Source organism: Adiantum capillus-veneris, chromosome 6 (assembly GCF_014529385.1).
Source record: "Adiantum capillus-veneris isolate H3 chromosome 6, ASM1452938v2, whole genome shotgun sequence".
In the NCBI taxonomy this organism is placed as follows: domain Eukaryota; kingdom Viridiplantae; phylum Streptophyta; class Polypodiopsida; order Polypodiales; family Pteridaceae; genus Adiantum; species Adiantum capillus-veneris.
The window spans coordinates 111,010,088-111,032,639 of record NC_140936.1 but is presented as its reverse complement, the minus strand read 5'-3'; the positions used below and the strand labels follow the sequence as shown (position 1 = coordinate 111,032,639).

General features: G+C 41.8%; 1 protein-coding gene across 2 annotated transcripts in view; it reads left to right on the top strand.

Annotated features, from left to right (window-relative positions):
• The window catches only part of LOC147456086 (cytochrome b5-like), a 45,857-nt gene extending 39,949 nt beyond the window's left edge, over nt 1-5,908 (top strand). For both annotated transcript variants that reach the window (XM_086514653.1, XM_086514652.1), the window contains exons 2-3: nt 4,754-4,820; nt 5,452-5,908. In XM_086514653.1, the coding sequence (XP_086370779.1) occupies nt 4,754-4,820; nt 5,452-5,705 (321 nt within the window). In that variant the 3' untranslated portion in view covers nt 5,706-5,908. The remainder of the gene's footprint in view (nt 1-4,753; nt 4,821-5,451) is intronic.
• Nucleotides 5,909-22,552: the final 16,644 nt, after the last annotated feature.

Genomic DNA, 22,552 nt, shown 5'->3' with positions numbered 1-22,552 from the left:
CTCACACCAAGGTTGCTTTTTCCTACCTCACGTCGATTGGCCGGCCGCTAAGTGCACGGTCCACTCTCAATGAGTGAAAAGAGGCACAAGGGGAGGCTGGACAAGCCCTTCTTTCTTGTGATTCCTGTCACTCTTCAAAAACACGATTAGGAATCGACACGCCCGAGAGAACTTGGGTTACGTGTGACCGCAACAAGCAAAAAAAATTATGTGGTTCTTGTGGTTCTTTCCTTGAGTGACATAGAATACTGCCAAAGCTCTGACACCAATGTAAGGTGCAGCGGAATGAATGTTGAACCAAGGTAGGATCCGTACGTACGTACGGATCCGTACGGTACCGTACGTCTGTACAGTACGGTACGGTACCGTACGGATCCGTACTATACAAAAAAAAAAAAAAAACAAATTTCTCCTTCTCGTTTTCGGATTTAATTTCGCCTCTGTTTTGGGGGTTTGGCCGCTTGGTTATTGAGACATAGTGAGTTTGGGCGCATGTTTATTGCAAACTATTGACTATAGAGTACTACAGAGAGAGTTTGGGCGCCTGTTTATTGCAGACAGAGCTCTGCAAACTCACCTGCAGAGAAACCTTGTGCGCGGTAAAGGTAAGTGCTCGTCCTCGCGGGTCTCTCCCGTCTCCCTCGCACATACCTTGTGTGTTTCTCGCGATAGCATCAATGTTTTTGTTCACCATCTGTAGGTACACTATGCCTCGCAAACCCAACCCAGTCTGGAGCGCACACACCACTGTCATTGCGGTGGTAAATACAGGAGGGCAAGCAGGATCAGGAACACGTACTTGGGCCTGCAAATATTGTGGAAAACAGAAGACAAGTACGGTGACGCGTGTGTTGAGGCACCTTACTGGCATCGGCACTACTGGCCAGTGCGGATGACTCGCCTTGGATTGTCTATTTATGACAGCCTTGGATAGTAGAACAGTGAGCTAATATCCTAGAAGTGATACTTATGAATTTATTATCAAGTACGGACCGTATTGTAGGTTTTTGACGTTTTCGAAAAAAACCTTACGAATTTTACGTACCTTACCACTCAATCCATTCGGTACTACGTACAATACGTACCGAACACGTACCGTACCTTACGTACCTTTCCACCTTGTGTTGAACTTTGCTCAAGATGAGTGCTCCGAACTGTGCTCAAGGTTCCTTTCACTTACGGAAGGGAGAGCCTTCCGTTCCTTTAGTGAGAGAGTGCAATGGACACAAACAAAGTGGTGAACACTGTGAATGAAGGTACTGAGATTGAGAGATAGAGAGAGAAGAGAATACGACACCAGAATGTTGTCAAAAATCCTTCTCCGAAGGCCCCACTCTCTATGGCAAGAGCGGTCTACTATTGGTTGCACAAATCTCTACAATGCTTGGACTTGCCGACGATGTCGACGACGACAAGACGGACTGAAAACTGAAATCTGAAATCGCTAATGGCTGAAATCTGCAAATCTTGTATCTGCTGAATTCTGACTCTATGTCGGTGACGATGTCGATGGCGACGATGCGACGACGACGCGCTGAAAACGCAGATGCTGAAATCTGCGTTCTCCGGGCTGAGACTGTAAACTTCGCCGGATCTGACCGTGCGGCGAGGATTTGCTACTGGAAGGTGAGATCTGGGAGGTTTGGGGGTTCTACTGCGAAAACTGACTGCTGAAAACTGAAAACGCCGAGTCTAGGGCTGATTCCGTCACGAAGATTTGCAAAAGCATTGAGGTTGATCTGCAAACCAAAAACGCTAGGGCTGAAAATGGGTCGTGCTGCAAACACGCTGTGGATCTGCTGGTGAAATCCACTGACGCTAGTGCTGATCTGTCCTTTGCTGTCGCCAGGCTACTGCAAGTGCAAAAACGCTGGCTGACCTGGGTTCTTGTCCAAAAACGCTAGGTCATCTGCAGTGATGCAAAAACGCTAGAGAGTCTTGGGGTCTTGCTGAGAAGTTGCCTGTGAGCAAGGTGCTCCTGTTGCCTCTTTTGCCAGAAAGTGCTAGCGCTAGGTTTCTATATATACAAACTTAGCAAAATTGCCCTACCTAGTTTCCAACAAAAGTCACTTAAAATAATAAGTGAAAAATGTTAAAAATAGGGAAAATAGGTCTATGCATTGAAAAAATGCTACTGATGGTTTCTGACTGGAATCTGATGATCATGCTGTGTGCAACCAGAGGATATGCATCTAATCTAAGTGTCTGGACATGCACGGTCTGCGAACAGACTCACAAAAGTACCAGATCACTTCCTATTCTAGACTGACTTGACTGAACTGAACCCTGGTCATGCTGTAGCTTGTCCACGGACACATAGGGTTGGATGTGTCACGAGAGAGAGAGAGAGAGAGAGAGAGAGAGAGAGAGAGAGAGAGAGAGAGAGAGAGAGAGAGAGAGAGAGAGAGAGAAAATAATACGACACCAGACGGTTCTCAAACCTTCCTCCACCAGACAGTTCTCAAACCCTCCTCCAAGGGCCCCTCTCTCTACGGCGAGAGAGGTCTATGCTATAGATTGCACAAATTTGGTACAATGGTCTAGATGCAATGGACTTGCCGATGATGTCGACGACAATGATGACGACGACAAAGACGGGCTGAAAACTGAAAACGCTAGGGCTAAAATGCTGAAATCTGCAAAACGTTGACTTTCTGCTGATCTCTGACAATGTGTCGGCAAGGATGGCAATGACGACGACTCGACGATGATGCGCTGAAAACGCAGATGCTGAAAACTGAAAACAGCGGCCTGAAACTGTAAACGTTGGCTGACTCGACGGTACGGCGAGGATCTACTGTGGGTAGGTGAGATCTGCGAGGCTAGGGGTTGAATGTGCTGTGGCTAAGTGCTGAAAACTGAAAACGCTGATGTGCTGTGCTGATATGATGCTGGAATCTGCAAACGGTAGGTTGGATCTGCAAACTGAAAACGCCAGGTTGATCTGTAGCAAAAACACTAGGGAAACTGCATTCCAAAAACGCTTTCTGCTCTGTTGGCTTGAAACACGAGGGCCTCCTGTGGGTCTTGCTGAGAAGGTGCACTGCAAGTTGTTGGAACTTCTTCTGCCTCTTCTGCCAGAAAGTGCTAGCGCTAGGTTTCTTTTATAGAGACTTAGCAAATTTGCCCTACTCACTTTTCCAACAAAAGTCACTTACTAAATAATAAGTGAAAAATGTGTAATTTGGGAAAATGGGTTCTATGCATTGTAAAATGCTCATGATGGGTACTAAATGTTATGTTGATGATCATGCTGTGTGCAACCAGAGGATATGCAACTACTCTTAAGTGCCTGGACATGCACGGCCTGCTCACAGGCTCACAGAGGTGCCAAAACACTTCCTAAGTTGACCTGAACCCTAGACCTGAGATAGCTTGTCCACATGCACATAGGGTTAGATGTGCACGTGACAGTTAGTGTGTCGTGCATCTCTTTCAACTCAATGTCATTTGAAATGCTTAAAGTTTTTCAGTTTGTTCTTTCCCATTGGCACGTAGTGCCCCTCCTGTTGCAGCCTACAGTACCAAATCAGCCCTAGCGTTAGCAGTTTTCAGCCCTAACCTTGCCGTACTGTTGCAGATCCAACCTGTCACACCAGCATTTCCAGATTTTAGCCATCAGGTCAGCCAACATTTTCAGATTTCAGCCCATTTCTTTTGTCGTCATCATCACCCTCCACATCGGCATTAGCGAATCAGCCCATAGCCTCATCAAGTTGCAAATCACATCAGATTCCGCTAGCGTTTTGCATTTCCAGCCCTTAGCCTCACAAATCCAAGCATCTACCACAAGATCCCATCAGTATCTCACCATCTAGATCCATTGTATCAGCATTTGTGCAATCTAAAGCAAATACCTCGCTAGAAATAGAAAGGGGGGCCACTGGAGGGGGCTTTGGGATCCCATCTAGTGTTAGTCTTCTTTCTCTCTCTATCACCCACAGAACCTTCACTCACAGTAGCATTCTCTCCTCTCTCTCTCTAGTCTATTGCACATCTTGCTCATGAAAATAAAAGGAATTTTGTGTATGTACTGAGCACTCATCCTGAGCTATCACCATCAGCCACTTCTGCTGCACATTACACTATTATCTCTCTGCCTAATATTATGTGTACTCAGTTATGTAGATTTCCTTGACTTCGTTCAAGAAAATCTGCTTTTGTGGTTCAGTCTTGTTATCTTGTTTCTTTACTTGCTGAAAGGGACACTCTTTCGCAAGCATCTTGAGACTAAAGCATTTTCTAGTGTAGCGTACCTAGTATGACAGTGTATGTCTTTATTTTATTTTTTTATTTTTTGTTTTTGGGGGGGGGGGGGGGGGTTGGGAACAATTTTAGTAGCTAGGGGAAAATAATATTCTATGTTGTCAGGAAGTTTTAAGATTATTTTTTGTCTTAGCTCAAGGTGACCAACTTCTGGCAGGGTTTAGGTATTTATGGGAGCCAATGTCACTTCGGTACTCCAAAACTTGTTTATATATTACCACTTTTAGAAGCAATATGGGAGGCCTTTTTTTTCTGGCTGTTTTTTGTTTTGTGCATAGGCTTCTTGTTCCCTCTCGCCGAAAGTGGTTTTGGTGGGGCCTTGGTTGTAATCTGACCCTTGGGCCTCAGTAACTAGCGTATAGACACATTTTCACGTTATATAAGATCCTTAACATGACTTTCTCGATTTGTATCAATTCAAAATAAAATTGGCTGTGCACTTCCAGTCTTTGTTTCTCACTTTTTACTTTGTCTGACTATGGTTCAGGTATACGATGTCACAAATTTCTTAGACGAACATCCAGGGGGGGATGATGTCATCTTGTCAGCAACAGGTACATTGCTAATCATATCGCATTCTATTTTGAGAAGTAGGATATTTTGCTTTCTGCTACACAAAGGTTCGTTTCTTAGGCTTGGTGTTTTTGTGTTGTTTACATTTATGTCATGTTGAGAGACCAAACTATTTTCGTCATAGGAAGGATGGGATCAGAACCGAAACACACACTCACACACACTTTCTTTGTAATGTCACGCACAGACACAACACACACACACACACACACTTTCTTAAGTAATGTCACACACACACACACACACACACACAGTGTAGAGGCTTAGTGTAGAGGCTTCCTGCATCAAATTGGTTTTAGAAGCTGCAGCATATGTTTTGGTAGTGATGCTGAAATTGACCATGCTCAAACTAGGACGTGTTGTTTCTCCTAAAGGGGTGGCTTCGACACCCATGCAGCTGCAGCATATGTTTTGGTAGTGATGCTGAAATTGACCATGCTCAAACTAGGACGTGTTGTTTCTGCTAAAGGGGTGGCTTCAACACCCATGCAGCCTTTATCTTCTTATGGTGACGTCGATGAGTTTTCTTCTTCTTGATGTGATGGATGGGCACCTTGGTTTTCTTCTTCTTAGGACTTGGTTCTTTTTGGCATGTGTTTGATGTACTTCCAGGCAAGGATGCTACAGATGATTTTGAGGATGTTGGACATTCGAAGACTGCTAGAGATATGCTGACTCAATACTATGTTGGGGACATTGATCCTTCCTCAATCAAAGAGGATAAAGCCTACAAACCCCCGACACAACCTGTGTATGAGCAGGACAAAAGCACCGAATTCTACATCAAGATCCTGCAGTTTGTTGTCCCTCTTGCAATCTTGGGCTTGGCAGTTGCAGTGCGATATTATACAAGATCGCCCTCTTAACTAGTTGAGTGACTGTTTGTTCACGGAGTTTTATGGCCACTTAGCCCTGCCTAGATGTTTAATACTGCGGAGTCAAATCGCATTCCACATTCTTCATTCTTGAATAACGCGAGAGCGATGTTTGAAAGCTTTTAAGATTTGAAGTAACATGTTCAGTTGAAAAGGGCTGTTGTCTTATCCAGGAATTGAACTTTGATGGTGTAGAGGCATTGTTTGGATGGTTAATTTTCTAATGTTTGCCTCACAATAACAGGTTATATGCAGGGTAAATTTGGGAAGGGTCAGACCCACAGTCATACAAAATTTTGGAAACTTTATTTTCTAATAGAAGTGTCTTCGGAGTGGGCTGTTCAAAGGGCTGAAAGCATGTAATGGTGGAAAACTATGTGCGGTATCGCAAAGCATAGCATCAAAATGGGTGCACAGTGAAACGTTCACAAATCATATTAAATTTGTTTGGAGATGATAATTTTAGATTCCATTGAGATATAATTAGATAAGAACTGAACATCCCCTTACATAGAAAATGTAGCAGATTGTTTTGATATTTAGGTGTCTACGGACGCCAGCTATTTAGATACCATTACATGCTTTTACTTTGATGAGGAATGGTGTCAATTTCTAAGATGTACAGGAAGGACTAGCTAAAGACATGACATTGGGACTGCTTGAAGGTACTTGAGCAACATCTTTTTTTGAGTAATTCCTTTTTATAGGACATGGGTGGAAGCAAGGGGAGGTGGTACAATATCTGCACTTTTCAAGTACAAAGGCTTAAGGAGTGGTTTGGTCAGAAGAAGCTCATGTAGCACAACTTCTGCCCAACATCTGATATATCAGGCACAACAATTTTTCGATTTTGACTTCAGACCACTAAACACTACGACACTTCTTGCTGTTGCATAAGTTTACTTGGCCACTTTGTGCATTCTTGCCCCCCCCCCCCCCCCCCCCCCCCCCCCCCCTTTTCTCTCTCTCTCTCTCTCTCCATTCCCTGTGTGCGCTACAGTAGGTAGGCAATGATGGACACACACCAGATGCAAATTGTGTGCCTCTCCACAGCTCAAAGGATCACACTGTCCCCTAGTAGACACACACAAGCATAATTTGCAAAACCTCTCCCCCATATGCTCCCATCTGCACATCTTGGATTACATATCCTCGTAAAGAAGCATGTCATCATAGCACCAATTTCTAGCCTGAGAAATCACGCTCTCCCACATGTATGTAAATATCAATCAATACCATAACTTCTCTCAAGGCCTCTGAATTGCCCACTAGTTCTCACACAAACACTCCCTCTGCACACATTGCACGGGAAACACACCCCCCCCTCGACTTGTGGGTTGTCATCAGAGCAAGAAAAAGTTTGAGAACAATCAAACTGACAACATGAATATGAAAATTTGAGCGATGTTGATTTAAATTGTAGCAACTAGTTGGTTTACAATCATCCTTAATGAGTATTTAAAAGCTTCAAAGGCAAAGGAGGAGAAAAATCAAGACTGTGAAACTACTTCAAGTGTAAGTTTCGGGGCTCCATTTATGTTAACTAAAACTAATTTAGAGAAGCATTTAGCAACGGATAACTTTTACAGTCTTTGCATGCCTAAAATAACTGCTAGCTATCTATGGTACTTAGCAAGTGAGCCGCTTTTGATTCTTTCCCTATTTCTAGTAGTATGTGCACGTAGTCTAAGAAAATATTGGCATGTAAAAGTTAAAAAAAGCGAAACCCCATATCAATAAAGCAAGAGGCAAAGGACAAAGAGCGCATAAAGAGTGGGAAAAGTTAGTAGTCAGACGTGTATAGTGGTTGAATAGTTAATACAGGTTATGGCTTGAAAGGACTAATTACTGTGATTTGTGGAGCTATCAATTGGTTTAGATCCGTTAGTCGACGCAAAAATGTTAACCCAAAAACTCCGTGACCGAGGAATCCTGTAAACATGCCTCTAATTCACGTATTGGCGAATCGTCTCCATGTGGGCGATGGAGATGCGGTTTATTCCTTGGATTTAGATCTTTTCAATTTGTTCAGATCGCATCTAAAGCTTACTTTTCGTTGTAGATTTAACGCTGCCTTTGTTTTGTTTAGCTGTGGATTAATTGCTTTGCTTTTTGTCTTAATACTAATTGCATTCCTGCTTGTTTTTTCTTTTCTTGTGCTGCTTTACCTTGGTTAGCGTTCCGGAACGCGTTGTATGCCTATCTCTACGACTCAGCGGGTATTGACTAAAGCCAGCCCTGCAGGCGGGCAAAGACTGGATCCGACCGCACCGCGCCAAGTGTCCAATGCTGAGTTGTATGTTTGCTATGGTCTTGAAGTAAGATGAAACAAAAAAGGTTATGAATACAAAAGATGAAAAACCCAATACGAAAAAAAAGATTAAACTAAAAAAGTTTATGGTAAACGCTTTATCTGTTTTTAAAAGCCAGTATCCCGCATTCAACGAGATGGAAGACCAACGTTTTCTATCTATCGTTGGTTTTATGACAACAAATCTGGGAACCAGTCGGACCAGATTGTTACACAATAAAGGGGTTTTAACCCCTATCGCAGAATCTAAAGCAGCCTTAGACGCCTTCGATTACCGGAAGGTTGGGGGCACTTTTTACGTTCTTTCACAGATCAGTTAGTTGAGGGAATACCCTTGGGTATGTCTCTTACCGCAATAGTTGCTATTGCGGGGGATCCATATTCAACTTTATTACTTCAGATCGTGCGAATATATTCTTTATTTATCGAAAGTCGAAGTAATAAAGGTAAAACTAGCCTAGATCAAATTCTTACGCGGCAAGATGCCGGTGAAATAGTTAAAGAAAATGAACATTTAGGGGCTCTAATGTCAAATGCAGAAGAGCTGCTAAATTTATTGGGATTCCTAACTAAATTAAAAGAGGGAGAAACTAGGCTCCATAAGCGTATTTTCAACTGTGTCGAGAGATTGTTGGAAACACCCTGATAATCTAAAATGCCTTTAATCCCTTATTTTTACAATATACGGGTCAGGGCTCTACCTACCCATTACTCTACTTTTTGAAACTTCATTTTGCTTTTCGTTTTTCATGGCTATACGCTTTGCCAATGCCGTCTTAATGCCTAGATAGTATGGCTTTCCCTTTAGGGTCAAAAATACTCACCTTAAACCGGCCCCTTTTCGAAAGGAAAGGACTACTGGTATGGTTCCAAAGCTTGCTTGGTGTTGGTTAGCGTTGGCAGGGTCTGGATGTTTGTGTCCAGGCTGGCGGTGTTTTATTAAAATGTAAATTTGCTTACTTTTTGTAAAAAAAGTATAACATAGAACGAACACTGAGGGAATTATTCTCCTCCAGGAGGTATGGCTGAGCGGCTTAAGGCATTGGTTTGCTAAATCAACGTACAATACATTGTATCATGGGTTCGAATCCCATCTCCTCCAAGCAGTAATTGTAGTTTTTCAATTTAATTTGATTAAATAATTCATTCCATTCATAAAACGTAGGTTACGGCAAGCGTAGCTCTGGATTCCCGGGGGGAAGCCAGAGCGTAGCGATAGGGCTGTTCCTTAAGTCAAACTAACTCATGCAAAGCTAAAAGGTCTAAGTTACAGTTTCAGATTGATAGACCCTCAGATTGATAGAACCTGAACATTCAGTTTACAAACTCAGTGTCGATGGACCTGGCGATTGAAATTAGGTTTGCCACCGGACTTTGCAATTGTTTGGTCTTGTCGTTGATACTTTGCTTTGTAAATTGCCTGGAATGGCAAACATACCTTGCCCCCACATTAGATCAATAACGGGATGTTCATGCAGCAGGTCGCCAGTGCCTGGCGTAGCTCCCTGCCTTCTTCATATGCGTGGAGGATTTTCGACCTACCGGCTTGGTCAAGCTTTTTTGTGTGTGTGGAGCAGGTTATCGGGTTGCGCCATTGGCGGGGGTCACTATGGCGCTTACCACGCCGATGGCTTTCCATTTGGTTGGTCTATTACTATCTTAGAGGTCACCATCCCATCCCGTGGATGTGATGGTTGTCAGCCGCTCGACGGCGCCTCGTTTCGTCAGAGGCAATTGGGGTCCTTCACCATCAATTATTGGAAGCTTGGTTTTCGTCACTTTCCGATGAGGGATGGTATACGAAGGATTCTCAGTTTGACGACACGGTTTGGTGGGAGGAGGCTACTCGAGCCCCTTGGGTAGAAATTTACCTCAACCAACTCTGTGATACCTCTTTGAGGTTGATACAAGGTGAACCGATAGATCCTCTGCTGGATGCAGTTGAAGTGAAGAATGACCTGGAACGCCTGCCCCCTTGTGGGGCTTCAAGTGAGGCGCTCCGTAAGTGGTCTCGGAGCTTCCGACTGTATGATCGTATGAGTCGTATCTTGCCGCATCCGTTGCCGAAGCCAGTACAGATTTTCCTTCTCTGCTTCGACACCGTCTACAACATGCACTCCTCCTCTCTTTTAAGCTTGGTTGCTTTTCGGCAATGCACCTCATGCTATCCTTGTGGACATCATCTTCCTCCCCCTTCTTCCTCTCGGCAATGCACCTGTGGATAGCATTAGCCTCTTTCTTCTCCTTCTCGCATTATGACAGTCCCACCTTCCATGTTGTGGCCCACCATTTGTAGCGATGCTTTCCCTTCCCCGTGGCGGCCCTCTCTCCTTGCGCTGGCCTCTAAGCGTTGGCCTTCTTTTTTTCTTGCAAAGTAGGGCTCCCTTTTACGTTAAACTAGTATTGGTTGGTGGGTGATGCTATAGAACATAACAGGACGTCTGCAGATTGACATCAAGCATCTAGCATTGAAGTAAACAAGTATGTCCCTACGATCTTTTAAAAAAAATCGTTATCGTAGCGAATCTAAGATGATGCGCACTTCGAAGAGAGCCTCATGTACAAGATGCGACGGCGAAGGGGGAACAATGTTGTTGGCAGAGCTGGATGCAGGGTCGGGGGATTGCGCTTGGCACGAACTGAGCTGTAGGGCGCGCAGGTGGACGAGGGCCTGACGAGGGCCTGGGAAGAGGTTGAAAGACTTTTTTTAATAAAATGGAAGGTGCAATTGACATCCCAGAAAACAGCTGGCTGAGTTGGTTAGCTTCGGATTCTGCTGGCCCGGCCGTCAGAGTTCAAATCTGGAAACCAACTGCTAATTTTGTTGCTCTTTGTACGCCAAGCCAGGAAATGAGGGATCTCAGAAGATTCCTGTACAATATAATAGCAAACCCACAAGTATAAAGTGCATTGGCAAATTTAAAAAAGAAGAAGTGCATGTGTATTTATTAAACATATATGATGATTGCTTACCTCTATAGTTGCTTGTAAATGGTCCAATTTCATGGCTTTGTGTGCAATTGCTTGAGTAGTGAAACCAAGGCGATCATCTTTGTCGTACATATTTTGATAGATTTTAGAGCGCAGTTGGTTACTTGGTTGTGATTACTGCTGCCTCGGATTTTGTTGTGAAACACGAGCGGATGAGTAGAACCAATTGAAAGGCAACAACAATAACTCAGCTTGGGACTTGATGCGCATTGGGAAGGAGCAAGTTGTGTCCCATAGAGCTCACTATACAATTGAGGGCTAGTGAAGGGGGTTATTGAATCCAACAAAGAGTTGTATCGTAATCATTCTGCTTTAACCCTACTCCTTAACCTACTTTGGTAGTTGTTTGCAGATTGTCGCTCAACGTAGCAATATCAACCATTTAGCCTCTAGATCAGGGACCCATCTTTGAGGCATATTATAGGACTTTCCTTCCCTCAATTATTCACCAATGCTGCATACATTGCACGTTCCCCTGTGAACTCACTGAACAACATTCTCTCATAGTTCCGCTCTCATTTGTACATGATGAGTTCCCTACTGGCATACATAAGCCCCACACTGCTGCCTACTTTTTTTTTTTGTTGCTATCTGCACCGATTCCCCAAATCAGGTCTTTTCTGCTTTCTCCTTTTTCCTAAGCTATTTTTTCCTTTGGTTATTTATAAAGTATCTTTATTGTGTGCAAAAGGTGCTTTTGTTATGCTTTGCACAACATCATGCTCCAATCAAGAGGCACCAATTTCTCATATCCCGTGTTCATCATTTAGTGGTCGAATCATTTCCACCCCGTGGTCTTGGGCTGGGCGCCCACTTCCTTTGCTTCGCAAAACGCTCCTGTGGGCAGTTTTTTTTTCTTTACATTGCAAGAAATTACAACCAATAAACAAACTTAGTCAGCATACATAGTCTATGCGCTGCTAATGTTGTAACCTCTCAAGCATTTAATAAACTTACACAATCCATTTCAAATGAGATCGATCTTGTCACCACACGAGCCATCCACAACTTGTAGGATTTTCCTTTCCTTTTTCCATTCTCACTTTCGTGGGTTTATGGGTAATGGGAATATCTACGAAGATTCTTACCCATATTCAAGCATTTATCTAGAAATGTATGCTTATAGCACGACGCGCTTCCTCAATGGTTTAATATATAATACGACCCGCTGAACAGATTTCAATGCCATATTCTCCAAAACTAAGTCATGTACCGTCCGTTCTGCAACCTTTACATTTGCCCTTTTAGCATTTCCAAAACTTTGTACGTTTTGGATACAACATCCGAATTGAGTCTCTTTTTGTTCTTTGAAACATGTGAAAACGGAATCCGCACTAACACCCAGAATCCATAACCAGTGAATGTCTCTATCCTCGCGTAATTGATATAATAAAAAAAGACATGTAAGGATGTTGAACCAAATTTCATACGTTCAGTTTAAGCTAGTAAAGCGCCATTCAATCAACCTAGACGACAAATATAGATTCCCTTCACACATTCGCAGTTTTCAATCCATCAAGGTATAGATGTACAAATTTTTACAAATGATTTTTTTTTTGGGTCCCCAAAGTATCTCCTAAGCTATTGGAAAAGCACTTTAATAGGAAAAATCAACTTTTACTGGCTTGATCAAGATATTAGTGCTTGTTTCACTAGATGAAAAAAATTTATATATTCCTCTTCCAGCAACGATAAATGGAGACTTTCTTAGTTTCATTGAATCAGGCATTCGCTATGTACAAGCGTCAACGAGCATCTTTTCCTAAAGAAAAATAACTGCAACTATTGCATGTATCTTTGTTTTTGGGTTTCGTACATTCACATTAGGCATCCCTATTAAACTTAGAGTAACAACGCTAATTCTTAGCTTTCTTACGTAAAGCATTCCCTATATACCTACGCTATTTTCTCTTTGCAAACTTACCCCAGGTAGAGCGTTAGGCGAAGTCTTTAGCATTAACAAAATGAAAAGGCAAGCAGAGCCCCGTTTCATCGGCTTGACGAGGACAAAGCATAGGAAAGGAAGAAGATTTTGTTGCACTTCCTATGTATCATTTCCCTCTTGTAACTAGTGCAGGCTACATAAATGCTCTCTGCACCGGGCTAGATAGTCACCTATCACTAGGCATGCAGTTTAGGGGCTCCTAGAGTTGGGCTTGTGTTAATTCATTGGTCCTCATAATGGCCTAGCTCTGAAAAGCTACCTAATTTTTATTTCAAGGCCATTCAAGCTATCATCATTCATATCTTTTACATTACTTGCCCTTGTTAGATTCGAGAAAGAGCTCTTAAGAACTACACTTTCAATAGCTTCTTAAGATACCTTTGAAAGACCTCAAGAACTACAATAATAAAGGACATGTGATCCTACAAAACACTTATGGCCCTACGAGGGCGATTTAGACCACAATTTTCATATACTTTACAACCACCTTGTATAATAGAAAAACTATCTTTGCAAGTACCTACGACACCTAAACATGCAAGAGAACTTAATTTTTTGAAATCCGTGCATGCACAAGAGTATATATGCCGTCATATTAGTCATGTTGGAATCAAGACTCTTTGTTGCATGTCAACAACAAAAATATGTGCCTCAAGTGCTACAATCAATGGGCTATCTTCGTAAGTTGTCCCCTTGACTTTATCGCACATGCCTTGAAGCTCCTCTATTTGTGTTATAAGCACTGAATCTACTAGTATTTGACCCTCAATCTTCCACATGGATTGTTGCATGCTATAAGGCCAAATCAAGCTCTGCCCATGATGTATTGCTTAAGTCCTCGCCCCTATAAGCTACCTCTTTATTCCATTTGATCATGCTCATGGCTTTCAACATTGTTGCACATTGACACGACAAAAGTTGGATCACTTACCATACTAGGCTTCTCTCATTTTGTGTCAGGATTGTTAATCTTCTTTTCTATTACACCACTCAATTTCGTGCAATGGTTCGCCTCCTAATGCCCAAAAACTACCTATGCAACTTTGTGGCTATTAGGGTCTCGGGTAGGAACTCTACAATTCTAAAAAAAATAAAGCATAACTTGTATGCAATCCCTTTGGACTGCCAGATAAGCAAGATGGTAAAGTTTCCTACACAGCTTGTGAAAAAAAAAAAATCCTTCTTCTCTCGCTTGGTGCAAAAATATGTTGAGCCAACTTGTTTCAAAAACATCCGCAACTCCTAGGTGCTAGAGAAGATTATCTTTGATGGATAAACCATGTTTAGCATGTAAATCTGCTACTATGAGGCAAAAGTGTTTCTGCCTCGGGTAAAGAAGATGCTTCCCACTGGCTTTCGACATTGGTACAACCAAAAGGTGTCAACAAAGAGAAATGCCAAAATAATGCGATGTTGTGTATGTCAAATATTGGGGAAGTGTTATGGTAGTTGCTGGGTACAAGTTTGAACATGTGGCTCTTCTATGTGTAGGCCAAATTTGGCAATTTTTTGCCAAAAGGGTGAATTTAATGCTTGGTGGTCCGGATATAGGGAATTTGGAAAATTTGGGTTTTTAATGCATTATCTAGTCCTAACATTCTCTCTTGCTCGTCTTTACAACTTCCAATTTGGAGGTTGTTTGTGCAAGTTATGGGCAATCTAAGATTTTGCAAGGGCTGGTTCTTGTGTATGGATCAGCTTTGGGATGCGTACCAAGACGTTCATTTTAGGATTCCATATGCAAAAGTTAGTTGCTTCAAATTCATTCTCCATGCTTGGCTTTGCAACACATTGATTAAAGCTCTTGACGAAAAGTTATGGCAAGTCATACACATAGCAACCATGGTACGGGACCGGACATTTAATACCCGATGTACAATACGCATACTATAAATATTTTGGAGAATAAAAAATAATATACGTCAGCTTTTTTTGATATGATACTTTAATGAGGACAAATGAAGCAGGTCATGCACCTCCTCAATAATGTTTAATCATAGCATACATAAACAAGCACCGTGAATCTCTAAACACACTTGATCAACTAGCAAAAGACATTAGAATAGATATGTTTTGCACAAAAAAATGCTAGAATAGAAAACGTTATGAGACGTATTGTACGTTTCAATAGGGGATGTCCCGTATTCTAAATAAAGTACGTGCATTATAGTTGTTATGGTAGTACATTCTTCACTTGCAAGGATCTATGGCATTTATGCTTGATGATACAAATGTTTTGGTCATACCGAAAGCGATTGAGATTAGAAATTTTGGAGGTGCCTACGTGTTCTAGCTGTTGTAACACAAGTGGCCAATGCAAAATATTTCAAGCTCGACAAATTCTTACTTGCCTCCAACCTTGTGTTCAAGAAAAGATGGGATATGAAGATCCAAAAATCTATGAAGAATCTGTCAGAATTGCCAAAGCAAAGAGTCAAAAAAATGAAGAAGAATATAAGGAGATCTAACTACTGTACCCCAAGTAGCCAATGCAGGATATTTCAAGCTGGACAAATTCTTGGCTTGCCTCCAATCTTGTGTTCAAGAAAATGTGGGATATGAAGATCTGAGAAGCTAAGAAACTTCCAGAGTTGCCAGAGCAAAGAGTGAAAATGGAGATGGGATTGTTGCAGCTTACAGATGTGGCCGGTGTACCTAGGCCAAACTGGGTAGATGAGTTGCAAGAGGTAAACCCTTTTCCTTATACTGATATGCATTTGATAGTAGAAAGGATGGTAGATTAGAGGAGGTGCAATATGTGCCTATAGGTCTCAATACAATTGCAAAGGGGCATGTTCAGGGCGTCTATGCAAAGATCGAGCAACAATAGTGAATTTCATACTTTTAATTATAAGATCCTTCTACACTAAGACCAATCGTCTCGAAATTCGTCATACTATGAAAGTTCATATAAATCATGCTATTCTAGGTCTAGCACGTCCGTTGTCATTGCCTAAAATAGTCCACTATCCACTGGTTCATCCCTTAATGATGCTAATAAAATACCTTTGATGCTTTGGGATAGGAAATCGGCACCACAATGACTCTTGCTAGGTTTGTGAAAAATTGTGAATTCAAATTATAGCAAGAAACTCTAGCCCTTCAAAAAGACATCAATTAGAGGAGCTTGATCTCTTCAACGTTTGGTTGGTAAGCCTGTGGTGCTCAACTTAAATGAGGCCAAGAGATTGAGCCGCTTGGCTCAATCTCAACCATGCAATATAAGCTCATCACCTTCGTTGACTGTGGATAGCATGAAAAGCTAGTCGGCATTTGCTTCCGAGATCATTAAAAGCTCTCCTGATTACATTTTTGGCATGCAAAAGGGCGACAATGGGCTGCACAAGAAGATTTTCAGAAATTTTCTCATGTAGGAAAACAGAGTCTTTTTCAATGTTTTTCATACAATGCATAACGTCATGAGCTTCTGCTCGAGAGGCACCGCATACCTAGCTAGGTACGATTGGGGGCAGGGGACCCCCGGCCCCCCCACTGGGCCGACGGTCCCCTGCCCCCATTCATACCTAGCTAGGTGTGCGGTGCCTCCCTCACATAAGCTCATGACGTTGAGGCAAGTCACAATGTGGGAATTATTGTGAGAATTTGTCCAAAACTTCTTGTGCTGATAGATTTAAGGGATTTTATCCCACATTTTGAAGGTCTTCACAGAGCTGAAAGCTAACTTGGGTACGTACTACGGTGAGGTGAAGGTGGTGCAGTGAGAGCAAAGAGGAATTTTAATCCAAGCAGAGAGCTAGATAAAGACAAGCTTAAAATTTGTTATGTCAGTCTTCTTATATTGCTTGCTACTTGCATATTAGTCTCTTGGACCCTCCGCCATTATACCTCGCCTTTTGGCGTCTGAGCAACATTTGCTTCACTCGCCATGAGATAGTCTTCACCACCCACAAGTTTCATGAACTATTGCTTTTTGCCGCAACATTTGCTTTTTGATTTCGGTTAGGGTGATCTCATCCCTTGTTGCACAAAGCTAGAACCCAATATCCGTAGTTCTTAAGTGTTAGCAGATTTCATTATCAACCTCGCCATGGTCCTAGACACGCGCACGCTCGGCCGAGTCATCTCCTAGAGTAACTCTCCCACTTGATTCTTGTAACGACGAAATTGACCTTGCCTGCAAATGGAGCTGTTGAGGAAAGCAATGGTAGGAGGATGGGAGCAGGTGATGACTCTCATGATACACATCCTCACCTACATTGCCCAAGGCTCGAGGATTTTGATGTTGCAAGACTGTTGAAATTGCCTTACCTCTATCTAGAGCACCACAAGTGATATCATGCTTAGGACCATAATGCGATATCAGGTATTGAAATGCTTAGGACCATAATGAGATATCAGGTAATGAAATGCAGGGGACAATTGCAAGAGCTTGTACTGAAGGTTCAGAAATACAAGTAGCTAGAAATTTAGCTTACAGAGAAGTGAGGATGCCTTACCACTACTCAAGCATATCCAATGTCATATCCGCCTTAGTTTAATAGGTTTTAGTAGAATACAAAGTTAATACTGCTTTAAACAATTTGACTTTTTTTATTTAAAGAGTATAGTATAGAGTCGAAACAACAAAATGAGACGCCCCCCAGCTCAGTATTTGCAGCCTACTGATTGAGCCATTCTATTGTAATGATTGCATTGGAGCTATGAACTGAGAACTCATCACTACAATAAACCCTACACCTTCTATGACGTAGAACATAAAGCTACCTCTACTTCTTTTTAAGTCAAATCTATTTGTGTTAACTCATGTTTTGTGTGTCACAGAAAACGAATATATTCACAATAGTGGATGTTTCGACTACATAACCACGACTCCAACTTGACAACACTACAAGGTTCGTTATTTGCATCCAATTCCCTATGCCTATGCACTTGCTTGGTCAACACATAAACCCTACGGGGCATGGCATGACTTTCGTTTCTTATGATTTTTGGAGAGACCACAATGCCAACTCTTCACCATCCTTTTGTATGGCACTTCATGACGTGCATTGTATATTTAGCATTTTCACTATGTGATGCTTTATTGCAATACAAAATGTTTAACTATTCACATTGCTTTTAAGTAGCTTGACACAAACATTGTCCTCTAGCTTGCACAATTGGACATCAACAAGTCGGTAGTGCAGTTTAAATTTTTATAGTCTATTGATGCTTTGTGTATCGCCAATGCTTCCTTAAGTGTAGTTTAGCTACATGTTTTTCTCATTAGTACATTCTCAATCTCAATCATCATATTTATATATCAAATAGAGACACTCTTATTTTCTCACAGTTGGAAATTCAACTTATGTATTGTAGTACTCAATGTACTCTGTACATGTTTACTTTATTCCTAGGTGGTTGATGTCAATCTATGTATGTCCTTGTTTGACAATGCATTTTATATACTACAACCCAACATTCTCCTATGCATAACCATTCTATAGCAAGGGAACAACCCTTTATCCCAGTGTTTTCTTCTTCATATATGTTCTGCACCAGGTTTTGTGAGTGACAACAAAGACTCCTCGTTCCCTCCAACTATGACAACACGTCTCTCTCTCTCTCTCTCTCTCTCTCTCTCTCTCTCTCCGAGCAATAAGGGGACATTGACTACGCTTGATTTAGAGTTTGATGAATATGAATCTATGTGACTGACTTGATGTATTGAGGCTTGTGGGTTATTGGTTAGCTAAAGGGCTATATGTGTGTGCTTAGATACGTTGTATGCACATTTATGGACTCAGCCATGTGGCTTATAGTGTGTTTCATTTACGATCACTCACACATATAAGTGGCTTGTTGGCTCTAATTTTTCCTACCATTGCGGAAGCGGTTTAGCTAGAATCACATTTGCTAGGTCATACACCCATAAGACAAGGAATAATGTAGCCACTTGATTTACGTTTCCCATCTCGTAAAAAACAATCTTGTTTCCTTTTGCACTATGCGCAGAAAAGGAGCCAATTGATTAAAGGTTCTATCCTTTAATCTCAACACGTCAAACATCCACTCATGAAGTGGTTACAATAGGTGCGCATCGAGATAAGGGATCCATAAAAATCCTTGTCTTGTGTTGCAAGCATGCATACTTCGAGCAGGCTTACAAGGCTGTCTTGTAAATAAAGTTGTGGTTGCGTAGAGGTAAGTTATCTTAGGTGTGTGTGTTTGTGGTATCGAGGGAGATTCGCTTTGCTTGCAGGTTTGAGAAAATAAAGGAGGTAATGTGAAGAAAGGCAGCAAGCAGTTATCAAATGTAAAATTGGCTTTGCTAGCTGTCAAGATCGTTACAACAAGAAGGCCCTTTAGTAGCTTACTGCTTGAGCCACCATGGAGTTACTCGCAACATGATGTCATGAAGCACTGCACTTGTTTGCCTATTGGGCCCTAGGAACCTTTCCTTTCTCCAATTTTTCTTTTTAGTAATGGAAACAAGAGCGGCTCTTTTGGCTCACATAGCTTATACGTATTAGGCAGCTACGGCTTTTTCCTTACTACGTCTTTCCCTACGTGTTGAGGATCCAAAGAGAGTGCAGTGGAGATAAGGGAAACTAGGATTTGATATGGGTATAGAAAATATTTGAAGTGTAACCGTACACTCACACAACCTTTGCTGGGTGGGGCAAGAGATAGGAGCATTCAGTGAAACCGATAAACCACACTTCTAGATAGATGTGTGGGACAGAGGATTCGTAATACCTGCCTATCTTTCGCTTCAAGAACCATGTTATCCAGATCAACAAGTGCAAAGTGTCTTCGCTAAACTTGACGCAGTGCAAGACGTGACTTGTTGTCTAAGACACGAAGACGTAGCCTCCTTTTTGCCTTAGTGAAGTAAAGCCCCTTAAAAAAAACGGTTTCAAAACAAAAAAAGGTTATGGTTACAAGAGATGAAAAACCCAATAGAAAAAGTCACCTTTCGGTTTATCATGACTTGCAGTCTGCCAAAATCATTTGCTATTGTTTTATGCTTTCCAAACAGACATATAAATTTGAAATCTCAAATAATAAGAATAAAAAAATAGTATACACCGTTACAGTCTATCCATATAAGATAGAAGAAAAAGGAGAAAAATATTATTCTAAAGAAAAACGTAAATCATTCTTTTGCTTTTGCTAGTGACGAATAGTGAGAGACGAGGATTCATTTTCCTCTCCTCTTCTTTCTGCCATTGCAGGAAACGATAAATTCTCTGTCGGCGTGTCAAGCCTTGTTCAACGGACTGTTGGCTTGTTTCCTCTTTTGGCCTATCTTCTAAACTGTCGAAATTAATGGAAGAATAGAAGTAACAAGTTAAAAAAATTCCCCCACTTATTCCTTCCAAATTTGCACATTGAAATGGCGACCACTGAGAAAACACATTCGATATGAACTCTCGAATCACTCTAGAGTGACACCTTGCGGGTAACTCTTAACAAACAAACAAAAAGGGTGCTCACTTTTCTTTTTGGTAGCCAAGTTCACTAAAGACCCCCAACTGCTAATCATAAAGAGTTAGACTTTTTGAAGTTTCAAATAGGTTAATATTCATGGTAGGGCACATCGTTTTTTGTTGATGATCTCTTAGCTAGTTACTGGCAAAGCCAATATCTATAAGCAAAATAGCCATGGCAAGGCGGATCATCTTACATTTTGGAAAAGGGTTACCCCAATAATCTCCAGTCACCATACGAGTGCTCAAATTAATGACAAGTAGTACATGATCCTTCGGATCCAGTTTGGCTCATGACCGGGCTTGAACCGGTTAGTTTCACAAACTCTCCTTTAAGTTCCATGAGCTACAAAAAACTAAATTACTGCGAAGCGAGGAAGGAAAAAATCTTTTGAGATAGAATGTGGTCATATTGATTCCTATTTGTAGGCAACTATGGTTCATGAAAGCGAAGAACTGTACGAACTATAACGTAGGGTGCCGCTCTACCCTTCAAAACTCAACCAACTAAACTCTCGATGTCTGCAGGTAACGAGTGAACTTTGTGCCCAAATGAGCACACAGACCTAGGGATTTCAAAATACCTTTATCAAATAGGGTGTTGTTTGCTTAATTTGCTGGTGGAGCAATGAAACAACTCTCTATATTACGTAATTAATGGGAGGCAAGGAAATGTAATTAATTGTTTGTCTGAGCACCAGGGAAAAGGTATTTTTGAAATTGTACAATCAAGCAAGCATTGCCTACAAAACTGCTTTATTAGCAAGAATGGGGGTCGACTGGTAAGTCAATCTGTCCATACGGTTGTCTATTTACTCAATTTTTCAGCTATTGCGCCTCTAGCCGGGTCCAATTATGCCACTTTTTGCAAGGTGGAATGAAGTTTAATCATGAAGCATGATAGATTCTATAGCTGCTCGACCAAACTAAGAATTAGTGAGGGATAGATATACTAAAATACATAATAGCTACCCGCTTATTTGGTCATGCAAAAGGGAAGGGCCATTATGAAAACAATTGAAGCCTGTAGTAGTAAGGCCAATGCCAAGATGCAAGTGAAAGGATTTTTGGGGGAAATCCCAAGCTGTCAAGCCAATACAAGAGAAGCATTTGTGGGCCTTATATCAATAAAGGATTTAAAGAACAATAATTGCTTAGATGCATCCACATTCTTAGTATTGGTAGGATAGATTGGGACCCAAGTTCAGTCACACCCTAAGGTTAAGGACATGGCTCCTTAGAGGCGCTCCCGCTCCCCACCAAAGTCAGTAGCTTTGGCAATGGATGCGACAAGATATGACTCATACGATCATACAGTCAAAAGCTTTGAGACCACTTACGGAGCACCTCACTTGAAGCCCCACAAGGGGTTAAGCATTCCAAGTCATTCTTCAGTTCAATTGCATCTAGCAGAGGATCTATCAGTTCACCTTGTATCAACCTCAAAGAGGTATCACGGAGTTGGTTGAGGTAAATCTCTACCCAAGGGGCTCGAGTAGACTCCTCCCACCAAATTGTGTCGTCAAACTACGAATCCTTCATATACCATCCCTCACCGAAAAGTGACAAAAACCAAGCTTCCAATAATTGATGGTGAAGGACCCCAATTGCCTCTAGCAAAACAAGACCCCATCGAGCGGCTGACAACCATCACATCCACGGGATGGGATGGGGACCTCTAGGATGGTGATAGACCAACAAAATAAAAATCTATTGGCGTGGTAAGCACCATAGGGTAGACCCACAAATGGCGCAACCCGATAACCTGCTCTTCACACACAAAAAAGCTCGACCAAGCCGGTAGGTTGAAACTCCTCCACGCGTATGAAGAAGGCGGGGAACTGCACCAAGCACTAGCAAACTACTGCATGAACATCATGTTATTGATTTGAAGTGGGGACAAGGTATGTTTTTCATTCCACGCAATTTACAAAGCAAAGTATCAATGACAAGATCAAACAGTGAAAGTCTGATGGCAAGCCTAATTTCAATCGTTAGGTCCATCGACATCTAGTTTGTAAACTAAATGTTCGGGGTCTTGCTGGGCTGTCTCTTTACCAAGCCTACTATATTATTGTAATGATAGTGAGAACCACAGACATGAATGGCATACCATGGGATGGAGTCAACCTGACTAGTGCATGGAGGCTACATGAGG